The 17,955-nt window shown below is 35.8% G+C and overlaps 1 protein-coding gene across 2 annotated transcripts; it reads right to left on the bottom strand.

The window, feature by feature from the left end:
* Positions 1 to 398: 398 nt before the first annotated feature.
* LOC103486085 (uncharacterized) lies at positions 399 to 16,973 on the bottom strand. 2 transcript variants are annotated; one of them, XM_008443915.3, is made up of 3 exons: positions 15,212 to 16,972; positions 12,296 to 12,370; positions 399 to 801 (listed from the first exon to the last, which is right to left on the bottom strand). In XM_008443915.3, exons 1-3 carry the CDS (start codon positions 16,121 to 16,123, stop codon positions 685 to 687), a joined length of 1,104 nt encoding a protein of 367 aa, XP_008442137.2. In that variant the 5' UTR covers positions 16,124 to 16,972; the 3' UTR covers positions 399 to 684. The 2 variants fall into 2 exon arrangements, with proteins under 2 accessions (XP_008442137.2, XP_008442138.2); XM_008443916.3 differs by lacking the exon at positions 399 to 801 and adding an exon at positions 4,696 to 5,189 and having other exon boundaries at positions 15,212 to 16,973.
* Between the last annotated feature and the right edge of the window lie 982 nt (positions 16,974 to 17,955).

Below are 17,955 nucleotides of genomic sequence, written 5' to 3'. Positions count from 1 at the left end.
AAATGGAATGAGTTAATTATTCTATCGATGTCGTAGTAAAAATTTTCCCGAAAATACAAGGAAATTAATATGGAAATAGATGAAACACAAATTAACTTAATTGTATTTTTTGAAAAAATGCTTAAACTAGAAGATATTAGAAAAACAAACTCACGTTGAAAATGTTGAAGGATTAAAAAATTTCTCAAGCAACATTGAAGGAGACAATGTAAAAAATAAAATTAAAGCTTCCACTTCAATTCTTAAGTAAAAAAAACATATCTCCAGATTAATTAAAATGTTCTAAATAATTAAATGATATGTTTGGAAGTGATTTTAAACCTTCCCTTTTTTTTTCATTAACATACCAAAGTATTCTTCTCATGAAACACTTCAAAAATGAGAACAATCTACCAGAATTTTAAAAGAATTGAAGATCCTTTTTAACATATAAAAAATACTCAGCTCTGAGGTCAATAAAATACAGCTAAAGCATATTTGTATCCTGTCGGATACTTATATACCTTTCCAAATCTCAACTTTACACTCATACAACCTAAAATACAACATTGAATCAAAACCCTACAAGATATATATCATGATTTTAGTATCTTAAAAAGTATCAAACACTTGTCTATTTTGTGAGATCGCCTTAAAGAGGAGAAATGGAAAACCAACCAAATAGAATGTACAGAATGTACCCATCTACGTTGTATGAGCAGCGTGTGTCCTCGACGCCCAAATACCAAACACCAGGAACCAAAAGACAAACAAAATGGCCCAGTATCGTGCAGGTCCATATTTTATCCTGGTAAGCACAAACTGCAGATATGGAAAGAATACAAGTTAGGAATACGAGCCTTGAAGTTTTGCAAATTTTCATAGGTTTTGCAACGTAAGAAAAAATTAATAAAGAAACAACACATGCGTCTCAATACCCACAGTTGTACACACGTATATAATATTATTACAAAAATTTAAAAATATCAACATTGAAGCAATCGATGGATCTTCAAAAATGAATTCGTCATTTGCTCATTTTCTTTTTTATGCTATATGTTCCTTAAAGGTTTCTTGGTGTAAATTTTCACCTTCCCTCATTATATCGAATTGAAAAAGTTTTTTGTAACTCCCTTGCATTGGAGCTCTCCCCTTTTGTACTTCAATATGATAAATGAAGTTGTCTCATAAAAAAACGTCAAAAGTCAAGAATTTGATCGACTAAAACAAGATCGAGGCTAAGAGTATGTTCTGGTACACCATCTAAATTTCCCTTTTTTTCTTTTTCCTTTTTGTTAGAAGATTTTACAATTTCCATCAGTACTGACGTTTTTAGCAGTCATTTTTTGGTCCTTTCCTTTGTTGGGTTTGATTAGGTTGTCCATGTTTTTTTTTTCTTTTCCTCTTTCTTTTTAGGCTTTTAGTTGTTTGTAAATTCTTTTGTTCCTTTTTTGGTAGACGAGCTCGTGGATGTTCCTTGGTTTTCTTTTGGAACTTTTCTTGAAGACTGCTGTTTTATCCCATTTTATTTGGTTGTTTGGTTTTTCCCTTTTAAAAAATTTATGTATAAATTTTAAAATGGTCTTTAACATGAAAAGAAGAAAAAAAAAAAGCGAAGGAACGGTTACCAACAGCATGTATTTTCAAAAACTAGAACAAAAAAAAAAAAAGAGAAATGAGAAATAGGAACATTATAAGCGTAATCTAAAATAGCTGTAACAAAAATAATATATTTTACCTTCGACTTATCCAACAAGCAGTGAGTCAGAGCCTCAGCAGCTCCTACCTTACTAGGAATATAAGCATGCCCCTAAATCCTAATGGGGGCCAATGTTCCACTATCCACTAGCACAAACTAACAATAATAGGTCCTGCCACTTCCCAATTACCAAATCTCATGTAAACATGAACAGCCAATCCTCTTTTTGGACAAAGAAGTCCAACAAAATTGTCTATTACTTGCTCAATGAGAGGCCAAGTTAGTTTTCCATAACCCTCCACGATAATACATACTTAAGCCCTAAAGTCTAAATCATGTGAAGACTCTTAGGTGATAGTAGGAAACATATAGAACGACATACGAGGTGGGGATTTGAACGTTTAACCTTTTGGCGAAAGATAGAATATCCTTACCGTTTGAGCTATGGTCAAGTTGAACATAACAGGGTCTTGTTTAGATAACCTTTTAACACTCTCCCTGATATTTGCTGGGTAAGAAAATCAAAACCTTGTTTGGACACAAAGCAGTAGATATATATTATTTCATTTAGCTACTAGTACAGAATTATATTCAGATGTTTCCTTGTCACCCAGTAAATTGCAACGAAAAGAAAATGTCATCAAAAACCACGAAAGCAAACACATGCCCATGTTTTGAGAATTTCAATCATTAGGAAATAGAATATGGAAGGAGCATTCAGGAGGCTGAAAGGCATCTCTAATGATTCCAGCCACTGTGTCCGCAGAATAAAACATCAAAATAAACCCATTCCAAGGGTAGAAATTCTCAACTACCTCACATTTTGTGCAATGTAAGCACTATTCCTCGACAAAGTCCTACTCTTTATATATATTTGTGAACGGTAAAACTAGTGATGCACCCTGTATTACTTAGAGGGAGAACTATTTTAAGGTTCAAGCTGTAACTCGGACAATGTATGACGAGAAAGAGCACAATGCTATGCCCCTTTATGGGTTAAGAACTCAATAAGTTTTGTTCTCTCATTTCTTTTTGTATTAAATTATGGCCAAATTCTTTGTAATTACAGCTTCCTCATGAATTTTATCAATTGGAAGGCTTTAATCCGTTAGTTGTTTGGGGAGGGGTCCTCTCAAACCTTTGCCCTTAGGCTGTTCTTATATTGCTTTGGTATATAAAAAAGGAAGTGGGCAAGGAATATTAATGGATATGGACGTCTCTTTTGCAATAGTTTTCTGATTTCTACTTGTAAAACACTTTAGGTTTGAGAGAAAATCAGAATACCTTATTGCATTCACTAAAGAAATATATATTTGCATTCACTAAAGAAATATATATTCAAGATACAATGGTGACCAACGAAGGAAGTGTAGAAAAAACCAAAAAATAAAAATATAACAAGGATATTCACAATAATATTATAGCACTCCCCCCAAGTTGGAGCATACATGTTAATTGTGCCCAACTTGTTACATAGATAATCTATACATGTTCCATTCAATATTTTCGTGAAGATATCTCATGATTGTTCTCTGGTCTTCACATATCTCGTAGATACCAAACTTCGTTGAATTTTCTCACATACAAAATGACAATCAAATTCAATATTTTTAATCCTCTCATGAAACATTGGATTAGATGCAACATGAAGTGGTGCTTGATTATCACCCCACAATTTTGTCCATGTAATGATTTCAAATCCCAACTCAATAAGAAGTTGATATATCCAAATCAATTCACATACAGACTGTGTCATTGTCCTATATTCTGATTCCACACTTAAACGTGACACCACATTTTGCATCTTACTCTTCCAAGAAATCAAATTACCAACAACATAAACACAATATTCTGAAGTTGATCTTCCATCTTCTTAGGATCCTACTCAATTGGCGTCTAAAAAACATTGAATATTAGTCTGACCATAATCCTTATGTAATAAACCACGTTCAGGAGCAGCCTTCAAATAACATGGAATTTGTTCCAAAGCAGCCCAATGATCAACTATAAGGCATGGCATATACTAGCTCATAATACTCACTGGACAGGTTATGTCTGGTCGAGTCACTATAAGATAATTAAGTTTCCCCACTAACCTTCTATATCTCAGAATCTTTTGGTAGTTTTCCATCTTTTGTGAGCTGTAAGTTAGGCATCATTAGAGTACTACATGACTTAGACCCTAGCTTCCATGTTCCAGTCAACAAGTCAAGTACATATTTTCTTTGTGATAATAGTATGTCTTTCATGCTTCTAATTACCTCAATTCCTAAGAAGTATATCAACATTCCCAAATCTTTTCTTTTGAATTGGCAATGGAGAAAAGTCTTTAGAGATTGTATACTTGAAGCATCATCTCCGGTAATCACAATATCATCAACATGTACGACTAATAGGAAGACACCATTGCCGGATCCTTAAAAAAGACTGAATGATCTAACATGTACTTCTGCATTCCAAAGCTTTCAATCACCTTACTAAGTTTTCCGAACCAAGCCCGTGGACTTTGTTTTAGTCCATACAAAGACTTTTGAAGGCAACACACCTTTCCAATCTCCCCATGAGCAACAAACCCTGTTGGTTACTCCATATACACCTCTTCTTGAAGATCACCGTAGAGAAATGCACTTTTAATATCAAGCTGATGTAAAGTCCAATGATTGAGAGCTAATAAAATAAACAACCTTACGGATTCCATTTTTGCAACTAGAGAAAAAGTATCAGAATAGTCAATGTCGTATGTTTGTGCATAGCCTTTCGCTTCAAGTCATGCTTTTAATCAAGCAACACAACCATCATGATTAACTTTAACTAAAAACAACCATTTGCAATCGGTAAGCTTCTTTCCTACAAGGAGAGAAACTAAGTCCCAAAGTACAATTGTCTAAGACAGTTATCACCTCCACCATTGTAGCACACCAACTAGGATGGGACAAAGTTTCATGAACAATTTTAGGAATAGATATAGACCCTAATGATGCGATGAAAGAACGTGTAGAAGATGACAAATGGTCATATGAAACAAAAAAGAAAATAAGATGAACACAGTTACATTTACCTTTACGAAGAGTGATATAACTAAATAGGCTAACTAAATAGGCCACCTAGATACTAACAAAAAACTGTTAGAGTTGTTACAACTAAAACAGTTACACAGCTGTAAAATTCTAGTACAAATAAACATCTTCACCACATTGGGAAGATAAGAAAAATTTCAGAGAAAACAAATTTGATATTACATCAAATAGGTATCAGAGCATCATCGGACTTGGGACCGATGGCCAATCGGCGCGGCGGAGGAACAACGAGAGGCGGGAGAACCGCCCGTCCTCTCTCCAAGAACGACAACCAGATGCTTGCTGTCAGTTGAGAACACCTTGGAGGGAATTCGTGAGACTTTGGAGGCGGTGGTCAGAAGGTTGGACATAATAGCTCCAATTCAACCGGTTGAGGGATGGCCAAACTTACAATGGGGTGCTCAAAGAAGAAGAGGTGCAGAATATCCAGGTGGCTACAGAAATCAAGAAAGAAGAATAAATCAGTTTCGAAGAAGAAACAGACGCAAGGAACAGTGGCTAGAAAATCAAAATCATAATCAAGACTGGAGTTCCTCGAGCGAAGACGTAGAAAGTGATGCTACCATGAACAACAGAGGACATCGATTTGCACCTTACAGAGAACGAAGGGCAAAAGCATATGAATATAAAATGAAGTTCGACCTTCCTATATACGATGGTAAACGAAATATTGAAACCTTTCTTGACTGGATAAAGAATACTGAAAAATTTTCAATTATATGGGCTCAGCCGAGCACAAGAAGGTTCATTTGGTGGCTTTGAAACTAAAAGGTGGAGCATCAGCCTGGTGGGATCAAGTAGCAGTCAATCGACAAAAACAAGGGAGGCAGCCAATTCGGTCATGGGAAAAAATTAAGAAATTAATGAAGCAAAGGTTCTTACCTCCCAACTACGATCAAACATTGTATACACAGTACCAAAATTGCCGTCAAGGATCCCAAAAAACAGCAGAATACATTGAGGAGTTCCACCGATTAGGAGCTCGGACGAATTTGATGGAAAGTGAGCAGCATTTGATTGCTAGATTTACAGGAGGATTACGAACGAACCGAAGGAGAAAGTGAAACTCCAACGTTTTCAATGGCTATCAGAGCCATTGCTTATGCAGAAACAGTAGAAGAAATGATAGAAAGCCGATCAAAGTTTACAAGAAAAGGATTGTGGGAAAATTCCACATCCAAAAACACTTCAGCACCTCAAGGAACTAATAAGGCAATAATGGCAGAAAACAATAAAGATCCAAAAAAGAAGGAAGAACAAAACAACAAAAAAGAGACGGCTGAAGCTAATAAAAGATCTAGAAATCCCTATAACGGACCTTTCTCATGAACCTGCTATAGGTGTGGACAAGTCGGTCATCTCTCAAAACTTATGACAGAAACGGTCATCTTCTCCGATTCTGTTAGTTTATGAATTTGGAAATATTGATCGACTCGAAATAACCATGAGTCCGGATCGTTTCTATTGAAAACAGGCATTTCGACTTTTTTAAACTTATTCCGATCAACTGTTTTATCTTCTTCTTCCTTCGGATCTTTTTTTTGTCTCATCATTCGATTATTCACTTATCGCTATTCCTTTGATCTTCTTCCTACCGGTTTCTTTCAATTTGCTAGACGAACCTTCCGTATCGGAAGTCGTAAGCGATTTCTCATTAACAACACTTCTAATATATTTCATAAGTACCCGGTGCTGTCGTTGTTGATTATCGGCCTTCGAACTTAGTCAATCCAAGTTTTTCGCCGATGCTTGCTGATGTTGCTATTGCTTTTCGTTTTGAACATTCAATCATTCGATGTTCTTCATGATCATCAACAATTTCTCCTCCATCACTGGCAACTTCTGCAGATCAACTTTCATTTCCGACACTTCTTGTTCCAACGATTCGAACCTCTTAATACTTTTTGGCCATCTTCTTCGGCTTTCCCAAGTTTACTACTCTGATACCAATATGTTGGATCTCAAATCCGACACAGAATTCTCAAGGAGAGAATGAACAACTTTATTGAATTTCGATGAAAGAAGTTACAATATAGGAAGGAAAATGAATTACGATATGTAATTCAGTGAAGAACACTTTGTCTAACTGTAACCCTATCTCTCAAGAGCTCCCAGTAGGAAACTACCACAATGAAAAACTTACTAACTAACTTTCTCTTTCTTCTTGCTATTTGTTTTCCTTTTAAGTGGTCCCCCTTACCTATAACCGACTATTACCCAAACTTCTATTTATTAGTTACATTCTTCTTCCTTCTATGGTATTGGTGGATAATTGGTGGTCTAACAATAGTGCAATCTAGCAAACCAACATGAATCACAATCTAAGGAAGAAAAATGTTGAAACTGGAGACAAAGACTCTTCAACACAGAGATAGGCGGATGACCCAACCAACAAGGTTCTTTAAGAGGAGACAACTAGCTGGAGCATGTGGTGGTTGTAGGTATTTGTGGTTCAAAAATGTAAAGACCTCCAAATTCACATCCTTTACCAATAGTCTGCTTCGTCATAAGATACTAAAATAAACAATAACTAAAAAAAAAAAAAGACACAACAATGAAGATCACAAGTGAGTTTACGGACCGAAATCAAATTAAAAAAGAATTGTGGTAAATTTAAAACTAAAGACAAAGAAATTGATTTAGAAAAATGGATGGTTTCGGATCCTACAACAAGAGTGGAGGTTCCATCAGCCATAGTGACATTAGGCAAATAGGAAGATGTACATAGGTTAGAGAATAAATTGGGGTTACCTATCATATGGTCTGTAGTACCAGAGTCAATGACCGATTTCGAAGTGGAGGAAAGAAGGCATTTAAAGATGCTACCTGTCTCCGCGAAGGCAATAATGGGAGTAAAAGGTGATGCTGTCAATACTTTGTTCGTTGGTGATTGGGATAACCATCCAACCCCTTTATTACCTCTATAGTCATTTGTGGGTCCAATTAAAGCACGGCTAGAATCAGATGATATAACTGCTTGTGGTTTCTCTGTACGAAGTATTTGAGTATAGGCTTCTTCCAACAATGAGATTTTTAGTTTGACAAAACTTGATCTTTGGCCATCTCATATTAAGGTGCAAGACCAACTAAGAAACTCATGGTGAACAATTGCTCATGTTGAGCCATGAAAATTTTTGGATCAATGCTAATTGGCAAAACGGCAATGAATTCTACATAGGTATTTTTTATCTCCAAAGTAACTCGTGAGAGACTTTCCTCGTTGATCAGGTTGATATACGGTCTTACAAACATCAAACACTCTATTAATGTTTTCTTTCCCGGGATAAAGAAAATCCAAATATTCTAGTAGTTCTTTGACTAATTCGCAGTTTATTTATTAGCACAATGATTTCATGGTCAGTAGAATTCTTGATTTGTAGAAGCATTCTTGAATCATCTCGCCACCAAAACTTTTTGGTAGCATCTATTGGTGGATTTTCCTTGATGTGTTCATCCATCGCAATGCTTCTAATAAAATGATGAACATTCGATCTCCATGAATAGTGGTTTGATCCATTCAACTTGAATTCGATTACTTTTGACATCATAGGAATCATCTACGACGTGGTTATTGTTTTCTTGTTAGCCATTACCTCAAAAAAAGGGACAGAAATACAGATCAAAATCTAAAGGACAGATGTGTTGAAGCAAACCCTAATTATTAGAGGATTTTTTTTCTTGAATGAACCACAAACAGCGAGTATATAGCCCAAACAAACGCACCACCAAAGAGAGGAAATAGCTCCAACGAAACCCACAAAAACAAACAGGAAAGGGCGGCGCATGAACCTCATCCGTTGGTCGGATGGCATCGAAAATTTGGGGTTGGTAGACGGTAGTTGGGCTCCCTTTTGAACTGGGCGATGTCGAAAAAGAACGAACTTCTAATGGTGGCGGCAGTGGCGACAACTGACGCCTGATGGACGACGGCGACTGACAAACGACAAACAAACCAACGATGGCGGCGGTAGGCAAAACGCTACAAACTCACCCCTCCACAAAACCCTAGATGTAACACAAGAGCTAAATTCTTAAACCATAATTTACTCTATAGAGCTCTAATACCATGTAAAACACTTAAGATTGAGAGAAAATGAAAATACCTAATTGCAATTCATTACGGAAATATACATACGAGACATAGTGGTGACCGCAGAAGGAAAGTGCAAAAAAAAACCAGAAAAGGAAAATATAACAAGGATATTCCCAATAATATAATTATAACAGAACTATTTTGTTTCTTAGTTTATCCCTTCATGCTTAGGGTTTGGTTTTGTTTTTGTTATAAGTTCTTTTATGAATGAACTGTACTATATTTTTGTTAAGTGTTGTAAGTCCTTTATGGAGATGAAGATGGTGTTATAGGGATGTCAACCTAGTTGACATGTCTGGGTGCACTAACTGATCCGTAGCTACTTTCATTTTGTATTCTTTGTGCATTGAGCACTCATCTGAATTCATTATCTTAATGAAGAGGCTAGTTTCTTGTTCAGAAAATAAAGAAGTGGGCTAAGGAAAAGGGGATTGCAATATCGGTTTTTTCCATAGAGTGGCGAGTGGCAGGAGGAACAAGAATCATATAGGATCCCTGCTTTGGAAAACAGGATCGCACAAGTGATGGCAAGGAGATTAAGGAAGAGATCCTTAAGACTTTCTCTAGCCTTTATAGTCCAGAGGTCAAGGAGAAGCCATTTGTGGAAGGCATTGATTGGATGCCTATCTCGACAAGGGAGGACAAGGAGTTGGTTGCCCCGTTTACTTTCGACGAGATTAGAAAGGTTGTCCTCAGCTACAATAGGAATGAGTCTCCAGGCTTTGATGGTTTCTCTATGGCTTTCTTTCAAGATAACTAGAAACTCATCAAAGGATATTTGGAGGGGTGTTTAAAGAATTCTTTGAAAGAGGCACATTAAATAGCTCATTGGTGGAAACCTACGTGTGTTTGATGCCTAAGAAGGAGAATGCCAATAGGGTGAAGGAGTTTCGTCCTATTAGCCTTATCACTAGTGTCTATAAGACACTAGCTAAGGTTCTCACTAATCGGTTAAGGAGAGTAATGTCTTCCACCATTTTCGAGGAGTATCGACCGAAGAAGGAGGGTAGTGTACTAAACTCGTCTTTGGAAGGCTTATGACGATGTGGATTGGGATTTTTTGGATAGTGTTGACGGAGAAAGGTCTTGGTTACAATGGGAGGTTATGAATGTGGGGGTGTGTCAGGAATGTGAAGTATTCTATCCTCGTCGATGGAACCCCGAAGGGGTTAATTCAAGCTTCCAAAAGGTTAAGACAAAAGGGATCCTTTGTCCCCCTTCTTAATCTTACTCGTCATGGATGTTTTAAGTCGGCTCACTTTTAAAGGGTGGAAAGAAAGATAATTGAACAATTTAAGGTTGGTGGGAAAGAAGTCACCTTATCGCATCTTCAATTGTAGATGATACTACGATATTCTACTATGGGAAAGAGGAGTACTTCTTGATCCTTAACCATATTGTGACCTTTTTATTAAGAAATGTCAAGGCTAAAAATTAATAGGAACAAATGTCTAATATTGGGAGTTAATAATGATCAAGATAAACTTAAGAGGTGGGGGGAGGTGTTTGATTGTGAGGTTGGTTCTCTCCCTTCTTCTTACCTTGGGCTTCCTCTAGGTGGCAACCCAAGAACTATGACATTCTGAGATCCAGTTTCTGGGAAGATTTAAAAGAGGTTGCCAGTGTGGAAGAAAGGGTTCCTCTCTAAAACTGGTAGATTAACCTTGATTAGATCTATGTTGAGTGGCAGCCTTGTGTGTTACTTATCCCTTTTTCAAACCCCTAACTCAATGTGCAAGAGCATTTAGAAGTGTGAGAACTTTTCTTTAGGAAGGGGTGCACGAAGTCACGAAGGTATAGGCTCTCATTTGGTTAGTTGGGAGGCGGTGGGATGTCCTGTGAACTAGTGGGTTTAGAGCCTAGTAACCTAAGGATTCGTAACAAAGCTTTGTTGGCCAACTGGCTCTGCCGCTTCACCCTTGAACCCGAATCTTTATGGCATCGAATCATTGTGAGCAAGCATGGCATCCATCCTTTTGAATGGATGGAGAAAAGGGTTAAAGTCACACACCAAAACCCTGGAATTCTTTTGAGCTTCCAACATTTTCTCATTTCACTCATTGCATTGTGGGGATGGTATGGATACTTAATTTTGGGAGGATCAGTGGGTGGGGGAGAGTTCCCTTTGTTCTTTGTTTCTGCATCTTTATCACTTGTCCACTTTTAAAAATCTTTTCGTTGGGTCTGAGAATTCGGTGTCCTTTTCTCTTACGAGTTCCATCAGAATTTGTCAAATAGGGAAACAATGGAAGTTGCCTCTCTTCTTTCTTTGCTTGAGGGGTGCAGTTTTAGGGAGGGGAGGTCATGTTTGGATTCCTAACCCGAGTCGATGTTTTTCATGTAAATCCTTGTTCGGTTGTTGTTGGATCCCTTCCCCATTAGGGAATCTATTTTCAATGTGGTTTAGAGGATTAAGGTTCTGTTAGATACCTAATACTAGAGCAGGGATATAAGAGTAATTAGATATTTAGGTAGTTACATGGAAATATGGTTATAAATAAGAAGTTGATGAGGGAAGGAAGGAAGGGGGATTTTTTGGTTGAGGAAGTCTGCAACACTCCTCGAAAGAAAGGAAGGGCAGAGGGTTAGGGTTTCTTTTAATTGTTCTTGATTTTCTGCAATTTTATTACAATTCGTTTGCTAATGTTAGTTGTTCAAGGATTAGATTATCAGTCCTTTCTCTGTAATTTTCATATTATATCAATATACAATTGGTGTTCTATCAAGTTCCTAAAAGAGTTAGGTTCTTTATTTGACAAGTTTTGCTTGGTCGAGTGGACGTTGTCGATAGGCTTGTTAAGGGGGAGGACTTTGCTTGTTGGGCCTTTTTGTTATTTGCTAATGAGGAAGACATTGATCATCTCTTTTGGGACTAATAGTGTATACAGGTTGTGTGGTGCTCTTTTCTGGAGGAGTTTGGTATTGGCTATGCTGGCCAAAGGAGCGTTCGCAAGGCAATTGAGGAGTTCCTTCTTCATCCACCTTTCAGAAAGAAATGCCAATTTTTTGTGGCTTGTTGGAATGTGTGCTATGATTTGGGATATTTGAAAGGAGAGGATTGATAGGGTGTTTCGAGGTAGGGAAAGGGCTATAGCGAAGTTTGGTCCCTTGTTAGATTTTATGTGTCTCTTCGGGCTTCGATTTCAAAGACCTTAAGTAACTATTCCATCAGTCACATTTTACTTAGTTGGAATCCCTTCTTTTAGTAGGGGTGTTTTGGAGCGCTTTTTTTTTTTCTATGTCCTTGTATTCTCTCATTTCTTTCTCAATGAAAGTTGTTTTGCTCAAAAAAAAAAAAAACTTTCTATAGTCTGTCTAACTACTTTTGAATGAGACCCTTGGTCCATGCCACATGTCAATATATTACTAATGAATAAAATAGATTCCTATAATAAAACAAAACACCAGAAAAGCAAGGTCAGGGCAAAAATAATGCATTATACTCACAAAGCGGAAGAAAACCACCACTGTTAACGCACAAACTCCTCCAAGAAGAATATGAAGGCCACTTTTCGCAGTTTTCTGCACCAAAATAGAAATTCCTTTCAAGGTATATCAAGAAAAAGTCTAGCAGAATCGAAGGAAATCCTAAAGAATATCAGATTGGGGGGAAAGGAAAAGAAAAATATCATTTTAGTTCCTATACTTTAGAGTTTGTTCAATTTTAATCCCTGTACTTTTAAATGTCCAATTTTAGTCCCTCAACTTACAATAAATTTTAAATTTAGTCCCTCCCTAGCACTAGTTTATTGTAGATTTTTTCGTTGCTTTTATTTTTTATTTGCACTTTCACTATAAATTTTAAAAATATATTCACATGTTATGTTAGTTTGCATAAAAATTATTGTGATTATTTAATCAATTTTTAATAAAAATTTAACTTCCAGGGGCTAAATTTAAGATTTACTAAAAATACAAGAACTAAAATTGCACATTTGAAAGTACAAGGACTAAAATTGAACAAATTTCAAAGTACAAGGACTAAAATGGTATTTTAACCTATTTTTCTTTTTAATGACCCAAGCGATTTAAATAATAAAATAAAATTTAATGAAGCACAAAAGCTTACATGGATGAACACATGTGCATTCTATTCAGAAGATATGAATGAATGGAGCGATTACAAAAACCCTTAGCATTATTAGTCCACAGAGATATAACACCGAGAAAAGGTCGAACCAATTTTATATTGGTGATTTTATATATTATTAGAAAAAGTAGTTGAATTAGACTAGCCTTGAATAGTTTTATTTTGTCTTATTAACTCACATATTAACTTGAGTTATTAATATATGTACTTAAAGGGCAGTTTATAACTTAAATAAGCTAGTTTGGAGTTTCATTAAGAAATTCATCATAATTCTCCCTGTTTTATAATATCTATGTTTTCTTTTTCTAGAAAAAAACATTGATATTCAAATATGTGTTGATTGATATATTCATAAATTTGAGTAATCAATATTGATATCAACATTGGCATCCTAAGCACCTTAGGAGGAGGTCTTCTCCCTCCAAACAAACCCAGGTTATAGCATTAAGCTTAGCACTTCATCCTTGGTGCCAGGTTAGAAACATGAGTGGGAGACTCTCCCCACGCACAAATCTAGGTTATAAGATAGCTTGATACTATTGAAGCCAAGTAATTGAAATGTACATGGATTAAGCAAGTTCCTAATAAAAACGGCGATGACATTTTTTATGACTCTTCTACCTTTGATTGGGGAGTTTGAGTTTAGACCCTAGAGGAGGGATTTTAGGACTAGGGAGCCCTAACTCTACTAAGAGTTCCTACTGTTACTCATTCTCTGGTTCTTTACTTAACTCTTACCCCTCTAGCAAGTTTGTGTTCTTACCTCTTTAGAGGACGAAAATCTCAAAAATTTTGAAGTTCTTTATTTGGCAGGTGACCGACAAAGGAGCCCACGCATTGGATCAAATTACGAGAGAGTTTCCTGGTTGATTAGGTTGTTTGTCAGCATTCTTTGTTGAGAGATGGAGGAAAACTTAAATAATATCCTTTGGAACTCTGAGTTCTCGCAATCAATTTGGAGGTATTTTTATAACAATTTTGGTTTCCAGATGGATAGTCATAGAGACAAAGAAATGATCAAAGAGTTTCCTCCATCTGCCTTTTCATGATAAAGTGAGATTGTGGTGGTGTGCACTTCTTTGTGGGGTTTATGAGAGGAAAGTGATAGATAGAATCTTTAGAGGAGCTGAGAGCAACCCACGGGATGTTCTGACATTTGTTAGGTTCGACATTTCTTTTTGGGGTTAGGTTACAAAATCCTTTTGTAATTATTTGTTAGGTCTTTGTTACTCAATTGAAGTTCTCTTTCAATAGAATTTTCTTTTGTCGGCTTTTTTTCTTTCTTTGGATGTTTGGACCTTTGTTAGGCTCAATATTTCTTTTTGGGGCAAGGTCACAATTTTTTTTGTAATTATTTGCTAGGTCTTTGTTACTCGATTGGAGTCCTCTTCTTTAATAGGATTTCCTTTCGTCGGCTTCTTTTTCTTTCTTTGGATGTTCCCATTAGCATTCTTTCACATTTTCTCAATGAAAAGTTGGTTTCTCATTTAAAATACTAATTATAATTATAACTCAACATTTTCTTAATAATAATAATAATAATAATAATATTTATTTATAAAAAATAAAAAATAAATAAAAAAGAGGAGAACTCTCTGCCTTGCTAATGCTATATTTAAGGTTTTTGAACTATTTGGCTCGAGAGAAATCAAATGAGCAAGGTTTCAATGACAAGCACCCAAGTTTTGATAATTTCATGGATTCTATATTTTTCATGCTTGGTGTAAATATAATCACCCTGTAACCAATTATAGTCTATCCTCTCTAATTTTAAACTGGAGAACTTTTTTGTAATGCACCTTTTCGTATAGGGAGTCTAATCACTCCCTCTTTATTCTATTCATAAATGAAATTCAGTGGCTTTTCAAAGAAAAAGGTAAAGGAGAAAAGGCAGAAAGAGTTAACTAGGTGCATATGAATAAACCACTAAAGAAATCTAATACATAGAATTGACAAAATAATAACAAGGCTATATGTTCTCAAGAATTGAAAGTGTCTTTTAAAGTAATGGCAAATAAAAGGGTGGAGGATGGAAACTTTTAATCAGAATGTTAGGTTTTTGTTGTTTAAGAAGACACAAGGACGGTAGCTTCTGACATCTAAAATGCTATTGAGTATGTTAGTCAAGTGTGGCCTACAGAGAAGCCTAATGCGTCAGTAATTCTCAGTACTCTGAATATCTATTTTAAAATATAAGTAACTTCTCAACGAACCTTTTTGTCAAGAAAAATATATCTGAATTACCACAATATAAAATAACTACAAAGACTCACCTTCCCCACACGAGGAGCTATGAGGCAAGCAAGCGTAACAGTAAGCAGCCCTGTAGCAAGAAGAATTCCAGTACCCTCAACAGCCCACCTGGTAGCAGGATTTTCGGCATGAACAAAATTTTCTGAGATGGTATTCAGATGTTCGGAAACAACCTGAGAGGTTGCAGTAGAGTTATTGTTGCTACTATAATTATGAGGACTGAACCACAACGAGATTTCACTTAGCCGCTGTCTGCGGACAGCAGCAACGGCATCAGGATCAATATCAGTACTAGCAGTAGTCTGCATAGGATTAGGTACCCCACTAACAGTTCTCTCCCTTAAAGCTTCGTATTCTTTTAAAGAACTCACGACCTTCCTAAAGTCGTCGGTTCTAATATTTTCCGCAATACATCCACAGATTTCACAAACTGTAGAACCATGGCTAACAAACCACTTGAGAGCACATGCGTAGTGTACAAGTGCAAGGTCACTCTTGCATGAACACCCAAGCTCCACTAATGCATCTTCATGATGACATGAACCCATTTCAATGTCAGTTTTGCAAATAAAAACCTCCCCATTAGGGCCTATGAACTTAATTGAACCCGAATCCCCTTTAACATCTTTCTTCAGCATAGAACCACCGTCAACATTTTCTGCACTCTGCTTCTCAGGCTTAGAATCCCGATCCCCATCACATTTTCTCGCTTCCATAATTGGAGGAGTGATACCAAGAAATCCTAAAACCGCATCACCTCTTCTGTCAGATTCAACACATTGGCACACACGACAACTGGCCCCAGATTCCTTCCCTACACTATGGCGAGACTGAGAACCCAAATCTTCACTCCCAATAGTCGAACAATCATTCTCTTTAGCCTCGTCATCTACTCTCTGCACCAAATTTTCTTTTACCATCATATCAGTCATGCAGCACAAAGATTTAAACAAGCTACACCTCCTCTAAGATTATTCATCCATTCTACTTCAATAAGTCCAAAAATCAGCCAATTCAGGCATAATTCTCATGGAGCTCTCAATGAAATTTAGACAAAATCACAACTTCGCAGTACACAAATAAGGATAAGAAATAATCATCATGGCCCGATAGACAACAAGTAATTCGTTGTGCCCAGTTTAAGAATTAAGCATCAGTACTAAATGCCCAATTGTCCAAGCACAACAGTGTCGATCGGGAAGCAAAATCCGTAAACCTGAGCAATTATACCAAACCATGAACTACAACTGAGCAAATTGTAACCAAGTATAGAACAAAAGAAGCAAGACCCAAGAAAAAGAAAGAAGAAAACAAAAGTAGATCACCCGAATTGCACAGATTATGTGCATACCATTCCCATTAAACCAGCAGAAACCACAGAGAAAGGGGGAATAGTAAAAAGCGGCAAATGGATAGAATAGGAATAAACAGTAGCATTGAAACAAAAACAAAACGAGATTCCATATGGCAAAGTAAAAAATAAGAGAGAGAAGAAAAGAGAAATGGAGCTGTGGCAGGAATCAAATTGGCGAAGAAATTGATAAGATGGTACAGTGATTGAAATTCTGGTCTCTCCTTCTTCTTCGAGTGATCTACTCTACATCTGCCCTTTTGATGGCCAAGTGAAAGACAGAGAGAGGGATTTTGTAGTTTTTTATATGGACTTCACCACTTTTTCACCATGTTGAATGTTGAATGTTGATTGTTGCCAACAAACACCATTGTAGAAGGAAAGAGCAGTCTTTTTATCTTTTCCCTACGGACCAACATTTCTAACCATATTTCTTTCATTATCTTTCTTTAAATGTTATTTGGCTGATAAAATTCTGAAAAACAAAATTACTTATTTCAAAAATAAATAGTTTCAAAATTAACCTAAAACATGGGTTAAAAATGTACTTAAACTAAAAAAAAAACAATGAAAATGCTCTTAAATTTAAACTAAAATATTTAAACATATAACAAAATTATATATTTTATCAATGGTAAATATTAATAGACTTTTATTACCTATGTACCATTATAACTCATAGAAGCATATGAGTGTCTATCAATGTCTATCCATGTCTATCAATATAAATATTTTGTCAAATTTGTCATTTTTACGATTCCTCTAAGAATAATAATAATAAGGGGCTCTTGCAAATTTAGCAAAATTAGTTTGATAAATTAGGTCCACAACACACCACTTTTAAATTTGCAAAAACGGCAAAATTCAAGCCCAGCCCACATTTGAAAAATGAATAATTACAAATCTACTAATTAGAATTATCAACATTTTTACGCATCACTTGATGTGTGGTTGATACACTCGATATGTGGTTGATACACTTGATGTGTTGTTGATACATTCAATGAATTAAATAACAATTGATACACATCATTGGTTTGATACACTTGATATGTTATTGATACATTTATTAAACTTTGAAAATACACTTAATCAATTAAGAACACTTGATGTACTAAGCATGATACATTACATTATCGATACATTCAATTAAGTTTAATACACTTAATAAGTTCGATACATTTAATACACTACTTATAAACATTTTATACTTTCACCAATACACTCGATAGATTTAATACACTTGATGCAGTTCATATGTTTGATACCATTGATATACTGTTGGTATATTTTCTATATCTATCAATACGCTTGATTGAATAAAATACACTTGATACACTTGATATTCTGATGATATACTTAATATACTTCACTAGTACATTTTGATACATATTATATATTTGCTATACTAAG

Source organism: Cucumis melo, chromosome 8 (assembly GCF_025177605.1).
Source record: "Cucumis melo cultivar AY chromosome 8, USDA_Cmelo_AY_1.0, whole genome shotgun sequence".
In the NCBI taxonomy this organism is placed as follows: domain Eukaryota; kingdom Viridiplantae; phylum Streptophyta; class Magnoliopsida; order Cucurbitales; family Cucurbitaceae; genus Cucumis; species Cucumis melo.
This window is presented reverse-complemented; position numbering and strand designations above follow the sequence as displayed.

What these genes read in the sequence shown, in the direction of transcription:
- LOC103486085 (XM_008443915.3), bottom strand. Translation starts at nt 16,123, where the DNA reads ATGACTGATATGATGGTAAAAGAAAATTTGGTGCAGAGAGTAGATGAC. An exon ending in TAGCTCCTCGTGTGGGGAAG is followed by an intron (nt 12,371 to 15,211) that starts GTGAGTCTTTGT and finishes ATTTTGGTGCAG; the next exon opens with AAAACTGCGAAAAGTGGCCT. An exon ending in TGGTGGTTTTCTTCCGCTTT is followed by an intron (nt 802 to 12,295) that starts GTGAGTATAATG and finishes CCATATCTGCAG; the next exon opens with TTTGTGCTTACCAGGATAAA.